At 42.5% G+C, this 25,970-nt stretch overlaps 1 protein-coding gene across 1 annotated transcript; it reads right to left on the reverse strand.

Moving 5' to 3' along the window:
- Positions 1-1,346: 1,346 nt before the first annotated feature.
- Positions 1,347-21,911, reverse strand: LOC119866413 (cationic amino acid transporter 3-like). Its single transcript, XM_038577002.1, is given in 6 exon segments — positions 1,347-2,050; positions 2,053-2,979; positions 2,981-3,160; positions 3,162-4,048; positions 4,216-4,300; positions 21,775-21,911. Coding segments are annotated over 4 exon segments (1,896 nt in total). The 5' UTR covers positions 3,888-4,048; positions 4,216-4,300; positions 21,775-21,911; the 3' UTR covers positions 1,347-1,987.
- Between the last annotated feature and the right edge of the window lie 4,059 nt (positions 21,912-25,970).

Genomic DNA, 25,970 nt, shown 5'->3' on the forward strand with positions numbered 1-25,970 from the left:
GAATTGGCTTTCTGACATCGAATTTTAATCCAAATTCTGTAATTCTGTGGGAGAGAGGACTGTTTCTGATTCTTTCTTTTGTGGTGAGTTCTTCTAGTCATTTTGTTCTGTGCAGAGTAGTTAAAAATCAGTTGTAATTATTAGAAGCACAAAGTCTTCTCTCTGTAGCATTCCTAGCTGTTCTAACTTTAAATCTCAGGTCGATTTCGTAGGTTTTTCAGAATGATTTGAAAGTCATCTAGGTAAGTTGGTGGGGACGGGTGTCTTGGGGACCCTACTCTTCCTGCCATCTTGTCCCCCCCACACACATTTTCTTTATTAATTAGTCTTTCAATGGATACTTGGGATGTTTACATATCCGGGCTATTATAAAAAAACATAGGAGTGCATATACCATTTTTGAATTCATATAAATAAAACTTTTTTGCACAGAAAAGGAAACTACCAACAAAACAAAAGGTGAAGTATAATGGGAGAAGATATTGCAAATGATATATCCAATAAGGGGTTGATGTCCAAAATACATAAAGGCCTTGCATAACTGAAACCCAAAGAAACACAAATAATACATTAAAAAATGGGTAGAGGACATGAATCAACATTTATCTCAAAAGACATGTCAGGTGGGCAGCAAACACGTGAAAAGATGCTCAGTATCACTATCATGGATATCTAAATTAAAACTAAATATGACTGAAATAAGTCAATCGGAGAAGGACAAACATTATATGGTCTCATTCATTTGGGGAATATAAAAAATAGTGAAAGGGAATAAAAGGGAAAGGAGAAAAATGAGTGGGAAATATCAGAAAGGGAGACAGAACATGAAAGACTCCTAACTCTGAGAAACGAACTAGGGGTGGTGGAAGGGGAGGTGGGTGGGGGTGACTGGGTGACGGGCACTGAGGTGGGCACTTGACGGGATGAGCACTGGGTGTTATTATATGTGTTGGCAAATTGAACACCAATAAAAATAAATTTACTAAAAAAATAAAGAGGAGCATTTAAAAAAAACTAAATAAGATAACACTATACCAGTCATAATAGCTAAAATAAAAAAGACATTAAAATAAGAAATGTGGGTGAGGATGTGAAGAAAACGGAACCCTCATGCACTGTTGATGGGATGTATTTCATAATACCACTATGGAAATCAGTATAGAAGCTCTGCCCCAAAATACAGAAATATCAGTATTTCCACTATTGAAAATTAATCCAAAGAAAAGAAAACCATTTATTCAAGCTTTTATTTTTTACAGACTTATGTCTTTACTTATTTGAGAGAGATAGAGAGAGGAGAGAGAGAGAAAGAGAGAGAGAGAGAGAGAGAGAGAGAAAGTGAGCATGAGTGAGAGGAGGGGCAGAGGGACAGAGACTCTTAAGGAGGCTCCACACCAGACATGGAGACTGACATGGGGCTCAATCTCAGGATCCTGAGAATAAGACTGGAGCCAAAATCAAGAATTGGACACTGAACTAACTAACCTACCTAGGCCCCCCTCTATTCTTTCATTTAAAAAAAAATATTGTATTTATTTATTCATGAGAGACACAGAACGAGAGAGAGAGAGGCAGAGACACAGGCAGAGGGAAAAGCAGGCTCCATGCAGGGAGCCTGATGTGGGTCTCAATCCTGGGACTCCAGGATCACACCCTGAGTCAAAGGCAGACACTTAACTGATGAGCCACCAAGGCATCCCCCTCTAGTTCTTTCAATAAGAACTTTTTAAAGCCAGTATATAGTAGAAACACAACTGAAAAGTAGACGAGAGAGATAGAAAAGAAATATCCTTCACAATAAATAAAGAGCATTATCAATGTTCCTCTACAGATGTCCCAAGAGAGGCATAGCTGTCCACGTGCTCAAGAGCACTCCCCTATTATTGTGCAGAGTAACCAGATTGCGTTCATGTGATGATATCAAACCAAATATGTACTGGCTCTGCTAAGTTCAAGATCTATAGTTTTTGCCCTAAGTGAAGTGGGTTTAAGGGATCTGGCTGTGCCGGATCCCATAACCAAAGTAGATAGCAAATCCAACCAGGGACCCAGGACACCAAGTAGAGCCCAAGTGCCAGCTGTCATCTGCATCATAAGGTAAATATTCAAAAAGATGCTCAGGAGCGGGAGGAGAGGCAGACCAGGTACCTTAAAGTGAATGGGAGAGGAGCTCTGTGGCTGCCTCCAGATGACCCCAGTCATCCCAGTGATGAGCACCAGAAGCAGCACAACTACTGTGATCCACACTGGGTCTCCAGAAAGCAGAACTGGCCACCGGGCCAGCACCAGACAGAGAAGAGTCAGCAGCAGAACAAGCAGTGAGGAGCAAACAGAGACAACCCAGCCAGAGAGTGCAGTGGGGGTGGGATTGCCTGGAAAAAATAGTGCCTGCAGAGTCAAACTCTCAGCTGCAGGTCTGTTCTCCTCCTGCACGTCTGCTTCATTTCCCTCACTCTCCTCCTGCACCTGTGCTTCATTTCCCTTATTCTCCTCTTGCACCTGTGCTTCATTTCCCTCATTCTCTTCCTGCACCTGCACTTCATTTCCCTCATTCTCTCCAAGTACCTCTGCTTCTTTTCCCCCATTCTTCCTTTCAGGCTGATACCTGAGGATGAGAACAATAAAAGCCAGCAGAGTGAAAACTAACAAGGCCCCAGTTGACCTGAGGTCCAAGAGATCAGTGAATCCAAGGAAGAATGCCATGATTGTTGCAACTATGAAAATGATCATGGTAGCCAGAATGGGCATATATCTGCCGGTTTGGATCCTGGTAAGGGCAGGGAATAGGAGGCCATCCTTTGCCATCATGTATACCTGTTGACGTATGTAGAACATCTTGCCAAAGACTTTGGTAGAAAGACTACAGAAAAATCCAAAGTTTACAAAGTGGTAGGCAGGGGCCCAGCCAATATGGAGAAATGCCTCAGGCAAGGTGCTCCCAGGTTGAAGTTGGTAGTAAGGCACCATAAGTGTAAGTGCCTGCAGACACACCAAAATACACCAAAAAGCAGATAAACAGTGAAATCATAATGCTTTTGGGGATTGAACACTTGGGATTCTGGGCTAATTCAACCCTGGTAACAATAATGTTGAAACCTGTAAAAGCAAAGACACAGGTAGCTGATCCACGGAGAATCCCCTGGAAGCCAAAAGGCACAAAGTCCTCCAGAGCCCAGAAGGCCCAAGCTAGAGGTGTCATTGAGTCCATCCTTTATGTAGTCATCTTCTGTGAGCTTCCAGTTGTGCAGGTCCCCCTTCAGGAAGCCATAGATGATGACAAAACCAAGAACCAATACTTTCACCAAAGTGAGCATTTTGGTAACCAGTGAAAGCTGCCTAATGTTTCTAGTCAGCAATTCCATGAGCAACAAAAGAAGGAACATAACAATGAAGCCTAGAATTTCTACAAAAACACCAGGAGCTTGTGGTAAAAAAGTCTCCTGCAAGGTCAGGGAGAACTTGTTCCCAAAAAGATTGTCAAAGAATAAGGTCCAGGCCCAGATCCTAATGCCCGTACGAGCAAAACTGGTGATGATGAGGAACCAGCCACTGATGAAAGCCCAGAGTTCACCTACAGTGACATAGCTGTAGAGATATACGGAGCCAGAATGGGGAACCCGAGCACTAATCTCTCCATAGCACAGCCCAGCCAACACTGAAGTTAGGCCGGCCACCAAAATGGAAATCACTAAAGATGGTCCTGCTTGATCTCTAGCCACCTCCCCAACCAAAATATATACACTTACACCCAGGGTGTTGCCCACACCCAGGACCACTAAATCCAGAGTGCTCAAGCTTCTAGCAGGGGCAGTCTCAGCCACAGGTAGCTCCAGTGGATGTTTGCGCACCAGCTTTTTACCAAATCTTCGGAGTGCCTGGCACAGCATTCTAGCTAGAGTTGTAGCAATCCCGGGGAGCTGTGAGTCTCAGATCAGGTTCAGTGAAGCTGCGTTAAGCCCAGTTGGGTTGGGGATGCCTCAATTGGTTGCTCAGTCTTCAAAGCTGCTGCTTCATATTTCCTCTGGTATGTGGTGACCCTTCATAATTCCTAAGACAGAATAGACAATAAATATTTACTGACTCCATTATTCAACCCACCAACCAAAGCTCAGAAACCACATCACATATTGCAGCCCAAATATCACAGAAAGTGACACCAAAGGACATCATAGAAAGATCAACTCAGTTTTCCTCCACAGAAAAAGTACCAAATACCTCTCAACATTCTTCTTTTTACACACCACATGACATAATCCCATTTGGGTTCATCAAATTCCTGTAGCTTCATGTACTAATTAACCTGTAAGACACAGCAGGGCATGAATAAATTACACACTGGATGTGTGTGCAGTGCTTGAACATGAATTATGACACATAAAATCAGGGACTAGTGGGCCTCATTGCAATTACAGACTCATTTTTAAAAAATCATCTGAGTTTAATATACAAATAGAGATCCTTCAGTCTTACAACACTTAGCCCCAAAACCAGATGGTCAGGATAGACAGGGATTTGGTCCCCTCTATCCTCATTCTGCCTCATCCATTCAGCTGTACTGATGCCCAAGAATGTACAGTCCACCCCTTCCCATTACCTACCTAGGCCCACAGGTGTCCTGTGAACAGAGAGGAAGAGGGAGGAAGGGGCAAGGACCTTCATAACCACCTGCAAAAAGGAAAGGACCAGGATTCCTGGGAAGGTAACACTAGAGAAGTGGGGGCAGTACCACCCTAGGTCCAGGACTGAGAAGTGAGAAGAGCCAGGAAGGTGGTTTTGTGAATTCTGACATTCAATACACCTCGCCTAAACCAACTACTCAAAAACTCACTCAACTTTTATGTGCACATTTATGAGGATGTGATGAATAGGGAGAAAAGAAGTAAGTCACCTAGCTCAACAGCTCACAACCAAAACAATTCCTCAGTCTCCCCCCTCTCTGGGTTCCAAAAGAGAAGGTGAGCTGACTTCTGCAGACAGTCTCCTCACTGGCCAGTGCTTTATAAACATCCTGCACCATCTGTGATGGCAGCTGCCAGGGGCCTGGAGACCCTGCCCTGCTCTGTGAGTAGGTATTAAAGCATTTGAGTGTAACTGTCTATTAATTTGTCACAATGGAGTTTTTCTAACTCCCACGAACCATTGTCTGAAAATATTAAATATATTTTCTTAATGAACAAATGCTACATATGGTTCATCCTACCCTCTCCTTCCCTGCTGCTATTCAAATGGTCCTCTCCCCAAGGGGAACAAGGCTTTGGGTGACAAATTCACAGCAATGTCCAGAAATGAGTAGTGGAGAACACAGCAGACAGTGATGCAGCCCCTTTTCTCCACCTTACTGAAGCTTTGGTTTTGAGAGAAGATTACAAAATATTGTCAGAGATTTTAAAGACATAAAGATGAAGTCAAAATTGAAAAGTCTTCTCTATGGATGATCAAAAGGAACTTTTGGGTTATGGGACAGACCTTCTGTCTATAAATCCATGTAGACTCCTTGTTTGCGACTCACCAGTTCCAATGTTATGATTTACCAATCAGTAGGTGAGATACATAAGGCAGGTCAGTTCTTCCCTAATAGAACATGTCTACAGTATCAATGTACTTGTCCTTCTAGTCTCATCCCCTGCTCAGTTCCTACCCGAGCTGCAAAATTCTACACTCACCCTGTTCCCTTGCCTCTAATGCCCTCTTGGTCCTTTCGCTTAGCTATCCCCACTTCACTTTCAGTTCTCAGCTCAAGAGTGCTTTCCCAAGAAGCCTCCCTTGACCCTTGTGGTGCCCTCCCTATATACTCTCATAGCACACAGGATCCCCCATGTGCCATTGATCCTAATGTGCCAGAATTCCAGATCAGCCTCCTGTCTCCGCCAATAAACTGTGAGTTAGATGATCAAGAAGTATTTGTGGAACAAATGACCACACTGAGAAGAAAACCTAAAGGAGACCATAATCCAGAATTCCTGCCTACATGACTTTGAGATACCTACTTTGTAGCCACGCAAACCTTAAATACCTTGCTCAGTAAATTTGTAGATGGTATTACCTTCCTTGTAGAAGTCAGTGAAAGTGAAAAGTGTGTAGGGAACATCACCTGTGACAAAACCTTCACTGCATGTCATTCATAGCAGGAATGAGCCATACAAGGTGATAAAGAATTGTTTGCCTTTGAGGACACTTTTTTTTTAACATTTGATAACATTTTAATCTCCTACTTCAAATATTTGGCATTATTTTTTCAGCAATTTTTCCTAAAAAAATAAATTTACAAAAATGATGAAGCACAAAGTATATTCATACTGTACCTATAAATACAGAGACATAATTGCAAAACAAAGCACATTTTTTTCCTGTAATCATAAAAACTACCCTCCATTATGACAAATTGGTCACTAGTTTTTGATTTGACAGTCCTCACTGGCTGGCACTGACAGTGTTCCTCTTGACACCTGCAGCTTCCAGCCTGCTCTGTTGAGGACACTTTCTTTTAAAATATCAGGCTGTCTTAGATTATAGGCAACCAACTACCTATGCCTAGTTGGAGAATCCCTACTTTTTGAAAGGCATCATGATCAGGCTGTATAACCTAGGTATAATGTCCGAAGGCTGAGGTCCTCACTTCAGGAGACAGAGGAGGCCTACCAGAGACATCTGGGTAATATTTATAAATTTCATATTCTCTCCCTCTGGAGATATTATTCCACTCATACTTCACATGACTGCTCTCCAGTCCACCTGACAAGAACCATCCACCTGACAAGAAATTGTCATCAGTTTCAAAGGGAATAAATTGTAAAAGCTTCCTTCGCAGAAAGACAGCACAATTTAGTGTCTAGGAGTAAGGCTCTGCAGGTAGACTGTTCAGGTTCAAAACTCAACTCAATCTCACACCCAGGGGGCAAATTAGTTCACCTCTTGGGGCTTTAGTTTCCACAACAGTCAAATGGGAGAAAAAGTGAATCCCTCATCGGGTAGTTGTGAGGATGTAAGTGAAATGATGCCTGTGAGATATGTAGCTGAGTGCCTAGCACATGCCCAGCACACAATATGGACTTAATATCATCTACCTCAAATGTAAAATTGAAAATGATCCAAAGTCCCCAAACAATATAATAAATTAGTCTTTATAGATATCTAGCCCAAAATCACCTGCTAAAACTGAAGCCTGTTAGCCTACCCCTCACGAGACATGGAAAGAGTTTTATTCCAAATAATTTGCCTTGAAAGCTAAGGACTCTAATTTGATATTCTCATTCATTTTGTTACTAAACACTTGGAGGTCCAGGCTTACTGAGTCAGACCAGGCATTGAAAACAAGCAATAATAGTGATAATGATAATAATAAATAATATCATCGTTGTCTACAGATGCCTCATCTTATTTCTGGAAGAGACAGTGCCTGGTACTGTAGTGATAAGAATAATGATCATTATGACACAAAATCTGGATGTGAATCCTGGACCTTTCACTTGGCTACATAAACTATAGTGATTTGCTTAACATTTATGCCTCAGTTACCTCATCTAGAAGAAAACTACTTGACTGGCCTCCCTGGCTCAGCTTGAGAATTCAGTGAGAAGATACAAACCATAATGAACTGCTGTGGGGGTGTCACTTGTGCCACCATTCTTAAGCACAATCTTAGTGGAATTAAGAACACACACACACACACACACACACACACACACACACACAATTGGGCACTATAGTTGTTGAATGGGTAAATGTATCTAAATATACATGTAGAGCATGGATTGGAAGAACATTGTTAACTACACCAAAGCAAGGTCCTCCAGTAAGGAGGGGAAACAAGAATAGAGGTAAGGATGAAAAAGGAAAATAAAATGAACTGAAAAGGGGCCTGACAAGAAGTGATGGTGCGAAGATGCCATGACTGAGGAAAGAGACTGACCACACTCTGTTCACTGCAGGTTCAATACAGGGATTGCAGGAGATAATGTTATGAGAGGACCGAGTACAGGGGCTAATAAATGGTAGGCAGTCAGTAGATTTAAGTTGAAGAGGAGCCAGAGGGCAGCCCTGGTGGTCCCAGCGGTTTAGCACCGCCTGAAGCCCGTGGTGTGATCCTGGAGATCCGGGATTGAGTCCCATGTTAGGCTTCCTGCATGGAGCCTGCTTCTCCCTCTGCCTGTGTCTCTGCCTTTCTCTCACTCTCTCTGAATAAATAAATAATAAATAAATCTTTAAATAAATCTTAAATAAATAAATAAATAAAATCTTTAAAAAAAGAAAAAAAAGAAGAGGAGCCAGAATTATATAATCTGGATATGGAGAATGGAGATACAAAGATATGTATGTAGGATATGGAGAATACAAAGAAGGAATACCTACTAGAAAGAGGATGAAAAACAAGGGAAGATGGGGCACCCCTCCTACTAGTTTCTTCTGAACTCCTTTTCCTTTTCCCAATTCCTCTTTCTCCTTCAGGTCCTTCAGCTGTCCTTGGAGGCTCCTGTAGTTGGTACTAAGAATGGTTGTACTAGGTTTCTCTTTCTGGGGAACTGTCCCCAGCCACCTCCCTCCCAGCTAAGACACGACAGTGGTTCTTCACAGTGCTTGAATCACACCACCCCATGAGGTTAGTCACCTCAAAAAAATATCATACACTCTTCTAAAGTCCATATCATAGACCTTGAGCAGGAATCCCAGAGGATCATCTGAATGGCAGGGTCAGAAAGGGCTAATACTTTTCATAATTTCTGTTTCCCTCAATTGTGTTGTGCAGGGTGGTCCATGCTCCCTTTCCAATTTACTGAAGATGAAGGAAAGTGGCTTACAGACTAAAAGAGGAAGATGCCAGAGAAGCAGTTCAAAGAACAAAGCATCTGAAAATCAAATAATTACATGACTCCAAGAGGTTAAGGCCTAACAAGTACATGAACAAGCAATCTTTTCTTTAAAGATTTATTTATTTATTTATTCATGAGAGACACAGAGAAAGAGAGAGACAGAGACACAGGCAGAGGGAGAAGCAGGCTCCATGCAGGGAGGCAGACATAGGACCAGATCCCGGGTCTCCAGGATCACGCCCTGGGCCAAACGCAGCACTAAACCGATGAGCCACCTGGGCTGCCTAATGAACAAGCAATCTTATAGAAAAGAAAACAAACCCATGATTGGGAATCCTGAGTGAGCCTACTACAAATCCACCCTATAACAACACAGAGAAAGATCATCCTCAAATGCCATATCTAGAAATGCTCTTTCTCCATGCAATAATCTGAGTATTCTAATGGTTTAAGTTCAGGCCAGATCTCCGAATCAGCTAGTCAGAGTCCCCACCCTTATTCTTCCCTGACCATCAGGCCCATCACCTCCTTTCTAATTCAGCTCTTACATCCTGACTTACCCTTCCTGGGATGAGCCTGTGGCCTGGGTATCTGCCCTGTTAGGGTTACTCCCCTCATTCCTTCTGTCTATTCTTGGCACTATAGATCTTCTTAACATTATTCTAAAGGCTTTCCCCAACATCTAGAAAGCCATTCTTAAGCCATTCTGACTGATCCCCATTACCAACCTTCCTCCCCTTTTATTGTCCATCCTGATGCTCAGCTAAAACTAATTTTCTATTTCTGTCAGCTAGTGTTCTAGATGTCTCCTTAAATACTTTTATAGTCTAAAGCATCCAGAAGGCTAGGCCAGGGTCCATATACATCTTCCTACTTCTAAATTATACATTCTTATCCCCAGTTCTCACTCCCCAGGAGAAGGTTATGCCAAGCAACCATAAAAAGAATTTAGGGCAGAGAAAATGAATGTATGAAAATACTTATTGACTCTTGTTATCTTGAGATTCCTAGAAGGTTCTGCTTTTGCTGTTGTTTTGGAAAGAAACAGTCAAACTGGGGTATAAGCAGGAGAGTTAAACATATACCATCATCTATTCCAAGTGAATATCCTGAGGACATTTCCTAGGTCTGTGAATATCAGTGAAATTAGAAAATAGTCTCTCAATAGTTGTTTTTGCCTTTGTTTCTCTTGCCTTCGTGGATGTATCTTGCAAGAAGTTACTGTGGCCAAGTTCAAAAGGGGTGTTGCCTGTGTTCTCCTCTGGGATTTTGATGGAATCTTGTCTCACATTTAGATCCATCATCCATTTTCAGTCTATCCTTGTGTATGGTGCAAGAGAGTGTTCTAGTTTCATTCTTCTGCATGTGGATGTCCAATTTTCCCAGCACCACTTATTGAAGAGACTGTCTTTTTTTCCAGTGGATAGTCTTCCCTACTTTGTCGAATATTAGTTGACCATAAAGTTGAGGGTCCACTTCTGAGTTCTCTATTCTGTTCCATTCATCTACGTATCTGTTTCTGTGACAGTACCACACTGTCTTGTGGACCACAGCTTTGTAGTACAACCTGAAATCTAGCATTGTGATGCCCCCAGCTATGGTTTTCTTTTTTAAAATTTCCCTGGCTATTCGGGGTCTTTTCTGATTCCACAGAAACCTTAAAATAATTTGTTCCAACTCTGAAGAAAGTCCATGGTATTTTGATAGGGATTGCATCAAACGTGTAAATTGCCCTGGGTAACATTGACATTTTCACAATATTAATTCTTCCAATCCATGAGCATGGAATATTTTTCCATCTCTTTGTGTCTTCCTCAATTTCTTTCAGAAGTGTTCTGTAGTTTTTAGGGTGTAGATCCTTTACTTCTTTGGTTAGGTTTATTCCTAGGTATCTTATACTTTTGGGTGCAATTTTATTTATTTTTTTAAATTTATTTTTTATTGGTGTTCAATTTAGTAACATACAGAATAACCCCCAGTGCATTGCTCCTTAATTTCTCTTTCTTCAGTCTCATTTTAGTGTATAGAAATGCCACTGACTTCTGGGCATTGATTTTGTAACCTGCCACACTGCCAAATTGCTGTATGCTGAATGCTTTTTATTTATTTTTGTTGTCTGATTGCTGAGGCTAGGACTTCTGGAACTTCACCAAAATAAGAAGCTTTTGCACAGCAAAGGATACAGTCAACAAAACTAAAAGACAGCCTACAGAATGGGAGAAGATATTTGCAAATGACATATCAGATAAAGGGGTAGTTTCCAAGATCTGTAAAGAACTTATTAAACTCAACACCAAAGAAACAAACAATCCAATCATGAAATGGGCAAAAGACATGAACAGAAATCTCACAGAGGAAGACATAGACATGGCCAACACGCACATGAGAAAATGTTCTGCATCACTTGCCATCAGGGAAATACAAATCAAAACCACAATGAGATACCACCTCACACCAGGGAGAATGGGGAAAATTAACAAGACCGGAAACAACAAATATTGGAGAGGCTGTGGAGAAAGGGGAACACTCTTCCACTGTTGCTGGAAATGTAAACTGGTATAGCCACTCTGGAAAACTGTGTGCAGGTTCCTCAAAGAGTTAAAAATAGATCTGCCCTACGACCCTAGCTATTGTACTACTGGGGATTTACCCCAAAGATACAGATGCAGTGAAAAACCTAGACCACTGCACCCCTGATGTTTATAGCAGCAATGTCCGCAATAGCCAAACTGTGGAAGGAGCCTCAGTGTCTATCGAAAGATGAATGGATGAAGAAGATGTGGTTTATGTATACAATGGAATATTACTCAGCCATTAGAAATGACAAATACCCACCATTTGCTTCGACGTGGATGGAACTGGAGGGTATTATGCTGAGTGAAATAAGTCAATCGGAGAAGGACAAATATTATATGGTCTTATTCATCTGGGGAATATAAAAAATAGTGAAAGGGAATACAGGGGGAAGGATAAAAATGAGTGGAAAATATCAGAAAGGGAGACAGAACATGAGAGACTCCTAACTCTGGGAAACGAACTAGGGGTGTTGGAAGGGGAAGTGGGCGGGGCGTGGGGGTGACTGGGTGATGGGCACTGAGGGCGGCACTCAATGGGATGAGCACTGGGTGTTATTCTATATGTTGGCAAATTGAAGACCAATAAAAAATAAATGTATAAAAAAAGAAAATAGTCTCTCCCAAAGGAGGTGATTACTTGGAGGATGTGCTTAAATAATGAAGAAATAAGAGAGCATGAAGCCAGTGTCCATGAATTCCATAATGCCCCTGAGTCCTCCTTCCCTCCTTCCTCTTCCCAGTGTTTTCTCTCAGTCTCTGAGCTCCTTTGAAACTCTAAAACAAAACAAAACAAAAGCCCAAGTCCCCATGAAGAACTACTGTTACACCCAACAATTCATGCACTAAATTGCAAGCTGTCTTGAATTCCCAGCCCGCCCCACTCACTCTCCTTTGTCCTGAGGTCATTGTGTTCATTCTTCTGTCCTGAGAAGGGTTCTACCCTCGCTCAGGACCTTTCCTTTTCAAAACATTTTCAAGGCAGCAAGATCCACTGGTTCCTGTGGCTGGGTGTTAACACTCCTGACAATCAGGAAGTTGGACTGCTGGCTCCTCCTCAATAGCTTCAGAGATAGTTTCTTTTCTTTTTTTTAATTTATTTTGTCAAACAATTGCCATCATTTTCAGATGTAGTTTTCAATAATTAACCAGTTGTGTATAACACCAAGTGCTCATCACATCACATGTCCTTCTTAGTGTCCACTGCCCAGTTACCCCATCCCCCCAACAACTTCCCCTTCAGGAATTCTCAGTTTGTTTCTCAGAGTTAAGAGCCTCTCATGGTTGTGTGTCTCTCTCTCTGATTTTTTCCTATTCAGTTCTCTTCCCATCCCTTATGGTCCTCTGCACTATTTCTTAAATTCCACAGATGGGTGAAACCATATGATAGCTGTCAAAGATAGTTTCAACACTGTTTTACTAGAAATTTGATATTTGAAAGGAAGGCTACTGAGGGTGTTAAAGATCTTCAAGTTCTCAAAGTTTCAGAAAAGTGGACTTTCAATGCAACATCTTCAGAGATTATAGCAATCCTCTGTATCCAAGCACAGCTCCTTCGTGATCCCAAAGTGACTAAAAAGTCACTAAAGTCTAAATACTTTAGTCCTTAAAATTTTCAGAGAATGAAAGCTGCAGAGCCAATCAAATCAGTGGCTCTCAAACAAAGAATTATAAATCTTTTTGGATAACTGAACTTCCTCAGAATTTCTGAATTTCTCACTCAAACAGCCCAACAAGTCATGTAGAGGGCAGTCAGGACAACAATACTAGAGGCTTTGAGTTCAGGGTGAGAGCTTTAAATTATAGTTAAGTGTGGTGCATGTGTACACAAACACTTCCAATGTGGGAAACAGGTCAGAATACATACAGAAAGGTAAACAGAGGGAAAGCCACCATGAACACTAGGGACAAGTCTCATATCCAGGGTAGAAGAAATTACTTAACAACACCAAATGAGGAATAGCACCTTCCCAACTTCACATTCTGGTTGGGCCTTCTCTAGAAGTCTATGTCCAATCATCGTCCTTCATTTCTTCATTCAACAAATAAATATACTGCTCTCTATTTATTCAACAGTCCAGATAATGCAAACAAAAACACAAACAACCCTCCACTCAAGTAGCTAACATTTCTGCACTAGGAAGCAAACATTAAACAAATAAGTAATAAGGATATATATCGTGTTGGACTTGTGATCCGTGCTTCAGAGAAAAGGAAAGCAAGCAAATGTTAGTATGTGCTCAGAGTGGGTGTTGTGACTTTAAAATGGATGGTCCAACCCAAGTCTCATATACACACTGTTGTGAAGTCATCACCATCATTTATCTCCAGAACTTGTTCATCTTTCTCAGCTGAAATTATGTACCCATTAAAAAATAACTCCCCATTCTTCCCTCCCTGGAGCTCCTGGCAACAACCATTCTACTTCCTGTCTCTCTGACTTCGACTACTCTATCCTACCTCATATAAGTAGAATTCTACAATACTGGCCTTTTGTGATCTGCTTATTCCACTTAACATAATGTCTCAAGGTTCATCCACATTGTAACATATAGAGAACTAATTCCCCTTTTAGGCTGACTAATATCTCATTGTGTGTCTATTCCAAATCTTGTTTATCTACTCATCCATTGGTGGTCATGTTGGTTATTTCACATTTTAGAATTTGGGAATAATGCTATTATGAACAAGACACTTGAGTCCCTATTTTCAATTTTGTGGGATATATACACAGAAGTAGGATTGTTGGAACATACCCTAGTTACATTTTTTTTAAAGTTTTTTTTTTATTGGTGTTCAATTTACTAAAATACAGAATAACACCCAGTGCCCGTCACCCATTCACTCCCACCCCCCGCCCTCCTCCCCTTCTACCACCCCTAGTTCGTTTCCCAGAGTTAGCAGTCTTTACGTTCTGTCTCCCTTTCTGATATTTCCCACACATTTCTTCTCCCTTCCCTTATTTTCCCTTTCACTATTATTTATATTCCCCAAATGAATGAGAACATATAATGTTTGTCCTTCTCCGACTGACTTACTTCACTCAGCATAATACCCTCCAGTTCCATCCACGTTGAAGCAAATGGTGGGTATTTGTCATTTCTAATAGCTGAGTAATATTCCATTGTATACATAAACCACATCTTCTTTATCCATTCATCTTTCGTTGGACACCGAGGCTCCTTCCACAGTTTGGCTATCGTGGCCATTGCTGCTAGAAACATCGGGGTGCAGGTGTCCCGGCGTTTCATTGCATTTGTATCTTTGGGGTAAATCCCCAACAGTGCAATTGCTGGGTCGTAGGGCAGGTATATTTTTAACTGTTTGAGGAACCTCCACACAGTTTTCCAGAGTGGCTAACAGAACCAGGAGTTGGTTCTTTGAAAGAATTAATAAGATAGATAAACCATTAGCCAGCCTTATTAAAAAGAAGAGAGAGAAGACTCAAATTAATAAAATCATGAATGAGAAAGGAGAGATCACTACCAACACCAAGGAAATACAAACGATTTTAAAAACATATTATGAACAGCTATACGCCAATAAATTAGGCAACCTAGAAGAAATGGACTCATTCCTGGAAAGCCACAAACTACCAAAACTGGAACAGGAAGAAATAGAAAACCTGAACAGGCCAATAACCAGGGAGGAAATTGAAGCAGTCATCAAAAACCTCCCAAGACACAAGAGTCCAGGGCCAGATGGCTTCCCAGGGGAATTTTATCAAACGTTTAAAGAAGAAACCATACCTATTCTCCTAAAGCTGTTTGGAAAGATAGAAAGAGATGGAGTACTTCCAAATTCGTTCTATGAAGCCAGCATCACCTTAATTCCAAAGCCAGACAAAGACCCCGCCAAAAAGGAGAATTACAGACCAATATCCCTGACGAACATGGATGCAAAAATTCTCAACAAGATACTGGCCAATAGGATCCAACAGTACATTAAGAAAATTATTCACCATGACCAAGTAGGATTTATCCCTGGGACACAAGGCTGGTTCAACACCCGTAAAACAATCAATGTGATTCATCATATCAGCAAGAGAAAAACCAAGAACCATATGATCCTCTCATTGGATGCAGAGAAAGCATTTGACAAAATACAGCATCCATTCCTGATCAAAACTCTTCAGAGTGTAGGGATAGAGGGAACATTCCTCGACATCTTAAAAGCCATCTATGAAAAGCCCACAGCAAATATCATTCTCAATGGGGAAGCACTAGGAGCCTTTCCCCTAAGATCAGGAACGAGATAGGGATGTCCACTCTCACCACTGCTGTTCAATCCTAGTTACATTTTTTAAAAGATTTTATTTATTTATCCATCAGAGACACAGAGAAAGGTAGAGACATAGGCAAAGGGAGAAGTAGGTTCCCCGCAGGGAGCTTGTTACAGGACTCAATCCCAGGACCCCAGGGTCATGCCCTGAAGAGAAGGCAGATGCTCAACCGCTGAGCCATGCAGGCTTCCCTGCTAGTTGCATATTTAATAATTTTGAAAAATCACCATAATGTTTTCCACCGTGATTGTACCATTTTTCATTTCCACCAGTAACCAGAAGCATCCCAATTCCTCCACGTCCTCTCCAACACTCCTTGTCCTGTTTTTGTTTTCGTTTTTTGTTTTTTTTTTTGGTTTTTTGAATAGCAGTCATCATAATGGGTGTGAAGTGGTACTTGGATGTCTTTGAGGAATAACAAGGAGTCTTGTGGGTCCAGGGCACAGTAAGTGAGGGAGAAGCAGTAGGGGATGAGGTCAGATAGAAAGCAGGAAACCAGATCCTTCTCATAGGGTCTGAGAGTCACTGTGAGGACTTTAGCTGTTACTTTGAGTGTGACGGAAACCCTAGAAAAAGTGAGAGTTTCACATGTTGCCACATTGATATTTAGAACCTTGTCTACACTGGACCTCTATCTGGTAGGTTTCTATCCTTTACAAATGCTGCATATCCTGGGTCAGCCTCTTACCCTACTTCCTGGACCACCCTCCTGGTCCATAAAATTGGTAACTCTAACCAATGAGATGCTCTCATTTCTCACTCAGATTCACCCAGCAGCCCTTAAAGAGAGTTTCCCTTCCTTAAGGTGTGATAAATCCCTAAATCACATTCTTCTGGGTTGCTACATTGCAAGAGAAAACAAGTTTGAGTTCTCTCCGCCCACCTTCTGGAAAATGATTCTTAGCACAAATCTTAAAAAGACAGACAGAATGAGACAGACACAAACACTCTCAACAAGACATGCAGTTTCCTTCTCTCTATTAAGTCCTAATTTCTAAGATTATATTTACAAGGCTTTCTATTTACTGTTCTACCACTTACTCTTAGTACAATCTTTTCTGTAGCTCTTGCTCAAACAGGACAAATTTTCCACCACACATGCACATGTTGTGGCATTAACACCAGCCCTCACACATACTGTCCCTCTCTGATTAGAACATGCTCTTTCCAAACACTGTTCAACATGACTATCCTTTTGGAAGCTTCTCTGGGCACATCTACAGATAGATATCTGATCTCTCCAATATGCTGTCCTCGTCCTCTGGTCTCCCCTCTTTAATGTCCAGTGGCATAACTCACTAGACTAGAATTTTGTTCTGGGTTAACACCCCTGTTAGGAAAAAGCGTAGGAGTATTAGGTGGTGAGGTGGAACCCAGGAGAAGAGCTTCTGCCTGACGTTGGTTGCAACTTGCCCTTCCTTCCCCAGCTGAAGCCTGAGGTACAAAGAGTTAACTGGCCACAGCCTAGGAAGGACCTTAGGCCCTCCAGCCCAGCTTGGATGTCAGAGATCTGGCACAGAACTGAGGTCCAAGTCTCTTTTACCACAACAAAGTGAAAGTACAAAGGAAGTAACCCAAGTCAGTTGAGGCAAAGTACATTATCGGTGATATTAGTGATTTGCTCCAGTGTCATCCCCTTGATGTGTGACAATTGAACAGACAGACAACACAGAGTTTTATTCCTTTATCTGCTTTACTTTATTTAGAAAATAAGCTGCATAATGCTTTAGCATTAGGCAAAATGACATAATACTTAAACTACAATAACTACCTGTAAGGCTAGCCTGTGGAAGGAGTGGGACAATGCTTAATGGATTGAATGCTGTGTAGAATGGGATTTCACTTGTTTCAGGAGGATAGGGAAATATCCATGGAATGCTCTTATACTGAAAGCCCCCAGAGAAAAGAATTTTCTGTACTTGCTACGATTTCTCCTACACTGTCTGCAAATACCTACACAGATGGGTTCTGTATACATCAGGTTGGGTCTAAAGTGTAAAATTAGATGATCTCTCAAGTAGAAACCACAAAAAGTTTCTAAGTGAGAAAGACTGGATTCAGTCTATTAAAGATAAGATTTCAACTATGTGTAAATGAATACAAAGGCAAATTACAAATTTGAAAATTTAATCACCACACTGATTCTTTGTGCAAAAGAACTCAATCAAAAGCAACATTCTTCTTCCCCCTAAATTATCAACACCATCACCATTACCCCCAAATCATCACACACTCAGTTGTACATAGGAAAACACTGGTGGCAAATAGAGAATTCCCTACTCTGGGAACTTAAAATTAAGGACGTTCTTCTTTTTTTTTTTTTAATTAAGGACGTTCTGTGAACATTTCTTCACCTGCCAAAATAAGGAAGAGATACATAAACTATGAACCAGGAAGGGTTTTCTGCAATCAGAAATGAAAATTTGAGGCAAGGGCGTGTCGAGATCCCAAATTGCTTCCTAGTTGATGAAATAAAAGAGTAGAAGGACCTCATTTCCAATGTTTGCAAGACTAGTGAGTATGTTCTTTGCACCATTTGTCAGTCTGAAATAGTGTCAGGAAAGAGGAAATAAATAATCACCTCATCTAGGCACTGTCTATAACTGTTTCCCAAGGAAACATCTGTTCAAGCTACATCTTCAGCTTTGGCCATTATCCGGTAAATAGAACCTCTCCTGGACCTTCCTTCCTTGCCCCTCACCAAAAGCACAAAACAAGCTCCACCACAACTTTAGCCAGTAAATCTTATTTGCCCATTTAAAATAGATCCAGTTAAATATTTGCTATAGATATTAGTGCAGATCTTGCCCTACGACCCAGCAATTGCATGGCTGGGGATTTACCCCAAAGATACAGATACAGTGAAACGCTGGGACACCTGCACCCCGATGTTTATAGCAGCGATGTCCACAATAGCCAACTGTGGAAGGATCCTCGGTGTCCATCGAAGGATGAATGGATAAAGACGATGTGGTTTATGTATACAATGGAATATTACTCAGACATTAGAAATGACAAATACCCACCATTTGCTTCGACGTGGATGGAACTGGAGGGTATTATGCTGAGCGAAATAAGTCAATTGGAGAAGGACAAACATTATATGGTCTCATTCATTTGAGGAATATAAAAAATAGTGAAAGGAATAAAGGGTAAAGGAGGAAAAATGAGTGGGAAATATCAGAAAGGGAGACGGAACATGAGAGACTCCTAAATCTGGGAAACGAACTAGGGGTGGTGGAAGGGAAAGTGAACAGGGGGGTGGGGGATGACTGGGTGACGGGCACTGAGGGGGGCGCTTGATGGGATGAGCACTGGGTGTTATTCTATATGTTGGCAAGTTGAACACCAATAAAAAATAAATTTACAAAAAAATATTAGTGCAGATCTAATGCTAACATATAATGATAATAGTTATTATAATAATAGTAATTATTATTAATATAATAATAATTATTATTATTATTCTTCAGTCTTGGTTTGTGCAAAAGTGGAAAAATGAGAGAAACCACTGCAGTAGTAATGAATGTACAACCTCTCCTCTGGAGAAAGGGACGTAAAAATCACATAGCTTCCCTGAAAGGTTGGAAAAGAAGCTGAAGTAACCAAATTCAGCTAAGACATAAAAATATTCTAACTTATCACCCAGGAACCTTCTGAGAGTAACTTTACCAAATCAATCATTTACCAGGTATCCTCTCAACTATTATTTCACTTTGTACTATATTCTGTTTGCAGTTGTTAGGAGAAGTCTTTGTCTCCCTTTCTAATATAAAAGTCGTTAGGGTAGAATCTGCTTCATGTTCTCTCAATAAGGCTAGAAACCCTAATTATCCAAGTAAATATTACTAGGTGCAAACAACTTGAAGGCATGACAGCCCCCAAAGTGTCTGCTAATTAGACCAAGAGGAAATACAGCCACCTCCTCCAACTCATCTACCTACCCTATCACCCTCAGCACCTCCCAACTCCCATCCCAGTCTGGCAGCGGCTGATTTCCAAATTTGTAACATACTTGGTAAAGAAACTGACCATTCCACATAATTTTTGCTTTAACTAAGATTAAAATGAATCCTGCTTTCTGGAAGCACATAACACATATCAATTGATAATGGAGAGAAGGAGACCAAGAACTGCTAGAGAGCAAGAGAAAGAAAACCTAGAAATTAACATTTGCCACATGTAATGCAAAAAACAGGGGACATTCATGAATAAGTATTGTCTTGGCTTCTGGTGTTGGCCTACTGCCAAGAGTATACACAGTAACAGTTGAAGACTCCAAGAGTCTTCAAAATTAAAGAGGTGCAAATAAGTTTTGTGATAACAGCCAACTGCCTCTTGGTGACTCAGTGTTTTAATGGCCACTAAGAGGCCACACCTCATGGGACTTTGGTACTCTTTCCACCTACATTCTGATCTGGCCTATAATCCATGACCACCACACTTTTTAAAATTAGATAAGATATGAAAACTATCTTCAGATATTTGAAGGATGGTCAACTGGAAGAAGGATAAGCTTACTCTCTGAAGCTCTAAAGGGAAGAACACAAACACACAGATACATGATGGGGAATAGTTTTCATATCAACATCCACTCTCAACATTCTTAATAACTTCAGTTGTCTTACAGCTACAAAGCGTCACGGAAACAGGAAGGAAAGATCTCTTTCCAGTGGGGACCTGAGTGATATTAACTGAATGAACAACATTTTGATTTCAAGTTGAAAAACATTTCTACAAATGAAGGCAAAAGGAGGGTTATTCCAGGTGGAGTGAGCAGAGAAAGCAAAGTTTATATTTGTAAAAGTGAAGATTAAACATGTCACCAGTTCAGCAGAGGGATTTGCAGAAGAACAGTGAGACAGTGTAGATTAAGAGCACAAACTCAAGTTTGTAGTACAGATCATTAGAAACCGTGAAACAGTTTTAAACAGAAGAATGACATGACACAAGATATGCTTTGGGAACAGTATTTGGGTGTAGAATGGAACCTAGAGAGAGGAGAATAATTAAGAGGTTATTATGGAACTCTAAATGGGATGTAACAAATGCCTGAAATAGAAAAATGGTGGGAGGTATGATAAGAATAAGTGAAATGCAAGATATGGTGCAGAAATAGAATCACCACTCATTGCACTATCATATCTGTCTCTTTTCTTTATGTTCATATTAAGAAATCACTGTATAAGAGCTGTAGCTTATAGACGTCTACAAGGGCAGGGTGGTGAAGCAGGAAGCAGCTGTGGAGTCACACAGACTGTATTTCTCATTTCAGAACTGTTGCTATGCACAAATTATTTTACTTGGGAGTCTCATTTGCCTAGTCTATAACACGAAGTAATAAAGTGACACTAAAAAATAAAATAAAATAAAATAAAATAAAATAAAATAAAATAAAATAAAATAAAATAAAATAAAATTAGATAAGAAAGGCAGGGAGATAACTTTAGTAGCTATAAAAATAGATATCTAGCTCCTTGAGCCTGGAGGAAGAAGCCTCCAAGTCCTTTCTGGTGATGGGTGACCACCTTATCAAACTGGACCTGCTATTCCACAAATTGCACACCAGCGTCTTCTCTAAGAAGATATGAGAAGAGACTTTCTGAAACTCCAGTGAGGGAGCAAGGTAAAACATGAAGAAGGAAGTATCACCCAGTGAAAAATCCTTCATTCATTCCAGGAATATGTCTAAGCATACTATGTGCTAGGCCCTGTGGGAGAGGCAAAGATGAAGAAAGTAAGCTGTGCACCAGGTCAGAAAGGAAAGGAGGGCAGGGCAAACAGTGGGAGGATGCTAGAGGAGAAGCTACAAGGAATAACCTCCCTTAACTCATATTTTGCTCATCAGAGCTGAGAACCTTTCTGTTCTGGAGAAGAACAGAGTGTAGGTCTCCAAATCCCTCTGACCCCAGCAAACATACCTGCTTTTCCCAAACTCACAAGGTAGTGGTCTACACCAGCCAGATCAAAGTCTAGCTCTGGTGCCATGAAATACCCTCTGCTTAAACCCCACAGGGCTTCTGTAGCCAGTGGTGCTCCAAGCCCAGTCTTCTTCCTCTCTGACTCTGTCTCAGTTTTTCTGCCAACTCTATTAACAGCAGAAATCACTTACCCAGGGGCTTTTTCTGCCTCCGAGGAGAAACACTTGGGATGAAAGAGCAAGACAAACCCATGGACAGGGAAGGAGCTTGGCCAACCAGAATCAGGCTTGGAGTGGAGCTTAGAGAGGCCCTGATTAAGTTGAGGCCCTGGGGAGGCAAGATCTTGAGGAGGAGGGGCCTCAGGAAGTCTGAGTACTAACCAGGCTGGGCCTCAGGTTGTTGAGGCCAAAGGGCAAAACGGGCCTGGGAAGGATGTGAAAGTAGGAAGGAGGTGGCTTAGCTGGAATGGTGGAGGAAGACTAGAGGGGGACAATGGAAGACCATTGGGGCCCTGCATGCTGAGGAAGTGGACTAAAGGTTTAAATGGGGCTTTGCTGGAGACTTTGCTGGCAGCAAGATGTGAATGTGGAAGGAAACAAGTTCTCCAGGGTCCTGGGCCTGGAGGAGGAAGTACTGGCTAGTAGAAGGAGAGTGTGGAGAGCTTGGTGGAGTTCAGGGTATGGAGGCTAGTCCCAAATCCAGCTAAGAAGCTCACTCAGCAGTCCTGTGAACAAGCACAGAAGCAACCCTCCCGACCCCCAGCTGCCTCTCCCAGAATCTCCTACAGGGTCCTCTAAAACCACCAACCATCCTGGCCCCTCAGCCACGTTTCCAGTGATACCAGGAATAAAACTAGAGAATAGACTCAAGCATCCCCAAAGGGATGTCCTGAGACAGTCACTCAGTGTTCATAGCATGTTCTGAATGAATGTGCATTAAGCCTTGTGCTGGTGGAAGTAAGATATAGTCCCTGCCTATAGATTTCTCTGCTCTAGCCAATCACAATGTAAGGCTTCCAAGACCCTGAAACAGTGAACAGTGAAGGGACCTCATCCTTCCCAGAATGTTAATCTTCAAACAGAGGCAAGACCTCCCAGAGATGGAGAAAGTAAGGCCTATTTAGACACCCAGGGCTGAATGGACACGTGATAGTCCCACAAGCAATGGGTCTCAAGGAAAGTGGAACAACTGCCTCTACTTGATAGTGACAAGATTCATCTAAATCATAAATTATGTGCCTTAAAGACAGAGGTGGAGGTGGAAGGAGGGGAGAGAATGGGAGCAGCAGGTCCCTAAAGGAACAGAGTCTATACTAACTATATAATCACAGACCTTTGAACATAGAGCAGAGAGAACTGCCCCATATCTCGGGAAGAACCTCCACCTGAGGAAAACCTACAGGAAAAATGAGTGGGAAAAATTAGAGATAGAGACAAACCAGGAGAGTCTCCTAACTCTGGGAAACAAACAAAGGGTAGTGGAGCGGGAGGTGGGTGGGGGGATGGGGTAACTGGGTGACAGGAACGGAGGAGGCACTTGATGGGATGAGCACTGGGTGTTATACTATATGATGGCAAATGAGACTTTAATAATAATAATAATAATAATAATAATAATAACCCTACAGATCCCATGGCTCCCGTCCTAACACATCTCCAGGGAGCAGGGACCAGGGGCCCTGACTGAGCACCTCCTGTGTTCCAGGCACTGGGCTGGGGAAGGGGGTGATGATGGCACAGCCTAGACCACAGAGCCAGGATTCCTAGAGGTAAAGGAGCCTGGCAGGATTGGCAGGAGGGCTGAGATGACAGGATAGTAGGGGAGGGGCAGCTGGGTGTGTGACCTGTGTCTGTTCCCAGGGTCCTAGGCAGTCTTTCCTGTCTCAAGCTGGGATTTTCTGAAATGTACCTCTGCTTGATGGAAAGAAAGGCAGGTGCAGAGGAGGGTCTGGGTATCCTGCATCTGGTCTCCAGAGCAATCCCTTCCTCTTCTCCTTATGGTACTCACTGCCTGCTGGGGAGAGGGTGGGAGGTTGGAGGAAAAGCCAAGTTCCACAAATAATCACCAGATAAAGAAATGATCTGGCCCAGGGCTGGGGAAATAGGGAGGATGCATTATTGGTCCATAAAGGCCTCATCAAGGAGGTGCACAACATGGTGAAATCTGTTGGTTCTGTCCATTCCTGGTGATTTCTCTTGAAGACTCTGAACCTTGAAGGGGGAGGAGGGAATAGGGGAGGACACAATAGTGTGAGCCAGAGACAGGCATAGAGATGAGAGACACAGAGATGAGAGAAGCAGGGAGAGCTCTGGAAGGGAGGGTAAAGAGGGACCAGGGATGGGGGAGGTAGCACAGGAGATTGACAGGGGACATGCAAGGGGGAGACACTCACAGGCCCCCGGGGTGAGACTCACACAGATGTGATGGGAAGAGAGACCTTTCAACCCTGACAGTTTGACACAAAGGGGAGGACAGCCAGGAGGAATACCTGAGGGTAGACCCAGTACTGGGAATTCTCAGACCACAGACTATCGGGAGTCAGACAGACACACAGGCTCCCAGACAAACAGATGCATTAGACAGAGGTGAAGGTGAAGGAGGCCAAGATGGAAGAAAGAAGCCAGGGCTGCAGGGAAGAGGTGAGAGAGCAGACACGGAGAGAGAAGGAGGCAGGTGTGCAGCAGGAGGGGGAGCCAGGCCAGGGAGGGGGCTGCAGAGTGGCTCCAGGAGCCTCTGCCCTCCCTCCTGGCTCCTGCTGAGCCCAGGCCCCTCTCAGGAGCTGCTGCTGCTGGATGGGCCCAGAGAGCTGACAGGGCCAGGCTGCTGCCAGGGCTGCCCCAGGCTACCTCCTGTCCCCACCTGGGGGTTCCAGGGGCCCTACATGGATATGGACACTGCCTCCCCTGCCTGCCCCCCATCCAAGAATGCCACCATGAAAGGAGGCCTGAGCTCATCTCTAACGTATCAGATTTCATACAGCCGGACACACAAACAATGGAGAGTGGAGGACAAGGAGAAAGAGAAACTGAGGCAGGCAGGAAAGGGAGGTGACCGGCTCTGGTGAAGGTGCTGGGACAGCCTGGTTAGGGATCTCATGGAGGAAAGGGAGGAGGAAAGGGAGAGAGAGAAGCAGAGACACAGGCAGAGGAAGAAGCAGGCGCCATGCAAGGAGCCTGACATGGGACTCGATCCCGGGTCTCCAGGATCAGGCCCTGGGCCGAAGGTGGCGCTAAACCTCTTGAGCCACCCGGGCTGCCCTTTATGTAAATTTTTTAAAAAGAATAATGTAACACCCATATATCCAGAAATTGCAAAGGTAACCATTCAATTGGATTGTTTTTCTTAGAAAATATAGCATTATGGATCCAAATGAACTTCCTCTTTGATTGGATATTGTTTCTGTAATCGATATACAGCATTGTTGTGTCTGTATGTGTTGGCAGTTATCAGACAGGGTATCATGAAGTAAGTCAATCGGAGGACAATCATCATTTGGTTTCATTCATATGGGGAATATAAGAAATAGTGAAAAGGATTATAAGGGAAAGGGGGGGAAATGAGTAGGAAAAATCAGAGAGGGTGACAAAACATGAGAGATTCCTAAGTCTGGGAAAGGAGCAAAGGGTAGTGGAAGGGGAGTCAGGTGGAGGGGATGGGGTAACTGAGTGATGGGCACAGAGGGAGGCACTTAATGGGATGAGCACTGGATGTTTTACTATATGTTGGCAAATTGAACTTCAATTAAAAAATTAAAAAGTTAAAAATAAAAAAATAAATATATCTATAATGTTCTACACATTATAAACACCATTTCACAAACCAGAGCAGGGCAGTGCAGACATTCAGTACTAGAATTGAGTGAGAAGTATTGAGTTTCAAACTTCTGATCTCATTCCATAATAATCTTTAATGCTGCTGACCAAGGCAAAGATGTTTCCATTGGAGCCCTGGGCCAGCCCATCAGATGGACATGAAGGGTTAATCATCCCCTAGAGAGCTCTCCCATGGAAAGTCTTGCTTAACTTCTCTGAATTACCCCAATTTCAAGACATTCTTTATGGACAGACAGTATGGGTGACAGTTACAGACAGGACTTGCTGTGTTGAGCAGATATGGGAGAGATTGTGTCTCCCCACGAATACCGAACAATCACTCAGAGGAAATCCCACTCTATTCTGAGCTCAGAGCTGGGAATGGGCCCACCCTGCCCCCACCCAGATGGGAACCCTCTGTAGGTGCTTGGGCCAAGGGGGAGCTGGGATGGCACCCCTACCCCTCCTGCTCAGGTGGCCTCCTCTGCTCCTCTACAGAGTCAGGCCTCAGCCTGAGTGGAAAGTGACTCTTACCCTCACCTTCCTGGGACCCTCCAAGGACCCACAAACACCCT

Source organism: Canis lupus, chromosome 27, assembly GCF_011100685.1.
Source record: "Canis lupus familiaris isolate Mischka breed German Shepherd chromosome 27, alternate assembly UU_Cfam_GSD_1.0, whole genome shotgun sequence".
In the NCBI taxonomy this organism is placed as follows: Eukaryota; Metazoa; Chordata; class Mammalia; order Carnivora; family Canidae; genus Canis; species Canis lupus.